General features: G+C 63.6%; 1 protein-coding gene across 1 annotated transcript in view; it reads left to right on the forward strand.

Annotated features, from left to right (window-relative positions):
- Positions 1–834, forward strand: part of TLDC2 (TBC/LysM-associated domain containing 2) — a 2,861-nt gene extending 2,027 nt beyond the window's left edge. Inside the window, exons 4-5 of the mRNA XM_031063108.1 lie at positions 188–293; positions 699–834. Coding sequence (XP_030918968.1) covers positions 188–293; positions 699–834 — 242 coding nt within the window. The remainder of the gene's footprint in view (positions 1–187; positions 294–698) is intronic.
- Positions 835–1,085: the final 251 nt, after the last annotated feature.

Raw genomic sequence — 1,085 nt, forward strand, 5'->3', positions numbered from 1 at the left:
GGGGGGCAGCTGTGCCCTGGCAGGGCCCACAGGGCTGTTGGCAGGGATGGATCCGAACCACAGGCTCGGCCAGGTCTCCCGGAGGTGTGGAACACGGAGATGCCCGAGCAGAGCCAGCTTGGCTCAGCAGCCCCCAGCTGATCCTCGCAGGACAGGGACAGGAATGGGGATGGGGACACTGCCCCAGCCCACGGTCCCCTGTGTGCCGTCCCCATGCAGGTGTTCAGGTGGACGGGCAGGAACGACTTCTTTGTGAACGGGGATGTGAATCTGCTGATGGTCGGTGGGGGCAGGTAGGAACTGCACCGGCAACTTCAGCGGCTCAGAGGGCCCCCAGGCCCGATGGCCATCAGAGTCATCACAGGAACCCAGACTGCCCTACGGAGCTGGGTCCAAGCACATCGTGATGGTTTGAACCCCAAAACACTGGCACCGGTTGTCCAGCAGCGCTGGGCCTTTCATTCTCTGACCCTACTGCCTGCTGCCGGTTCCCTGTCCGCTCCCAGCCCCTTCCCTGCTCGCTCCCTGCCTGCAGGCACGGGGACAGACCTGGGCCAGCTGCTTGTCCCGTCTCATGTCCGTTTTGGGGAGCAGAGAGTGAGGACGGGAGGTGGCTGGTGGCCCGGGAGGCGGCGTGGGAGATCTCCGGCCATGGAGGAGGCGGGTCGCAGCTGACCGCGCTCTTGGCACATTCGCAGCGGAAGGTTTGGGCTGTGGCTGGACGGGGACCTGCACCACGGGGGCAGCCAGCCCTGCGAGACTTTCGACAACGAGACCCTCTCACAGCGGGAGCAGTTCTGCATCCAGGACCTGGAAATGTGGGGTCTGGCCTGACCCCAACAAAGACACCCAAGGAAAAAGGTGCAGGAGAGGGGATTCTTTGGACTGATGTCTCGAACACAGCTGCTCCCTGACAGCACCTGCAGGGCCTTCTGGATGCTACCAGCCTCACCCCCTCCTTCTTTCACCTGTTCCCAATAATATCCCGATTTCACGGGGAAAGAACAGCCGGCGGGGGCAGCGTGACTGGAAGAACCAGCAGCGGCGTCTCAGGCCTGCAGAGCAGCTGCCATGTGGCTGGGGAG

This window comes from Geospiza fortis, unplaced genomic scaffold (genome assembly GCF_000277835.1).
Source record: "Geospiza fortis unplaced genomic scaffold, GeoFor_1.0 scaffold657, whole genome shotgun sequence".
Taxonomy (NCBI): Eukaryota; Metazoa; Chordata; class Aves; order Passeriformes; family Thraupidae; genus Geospiza; species Geospiza fortis.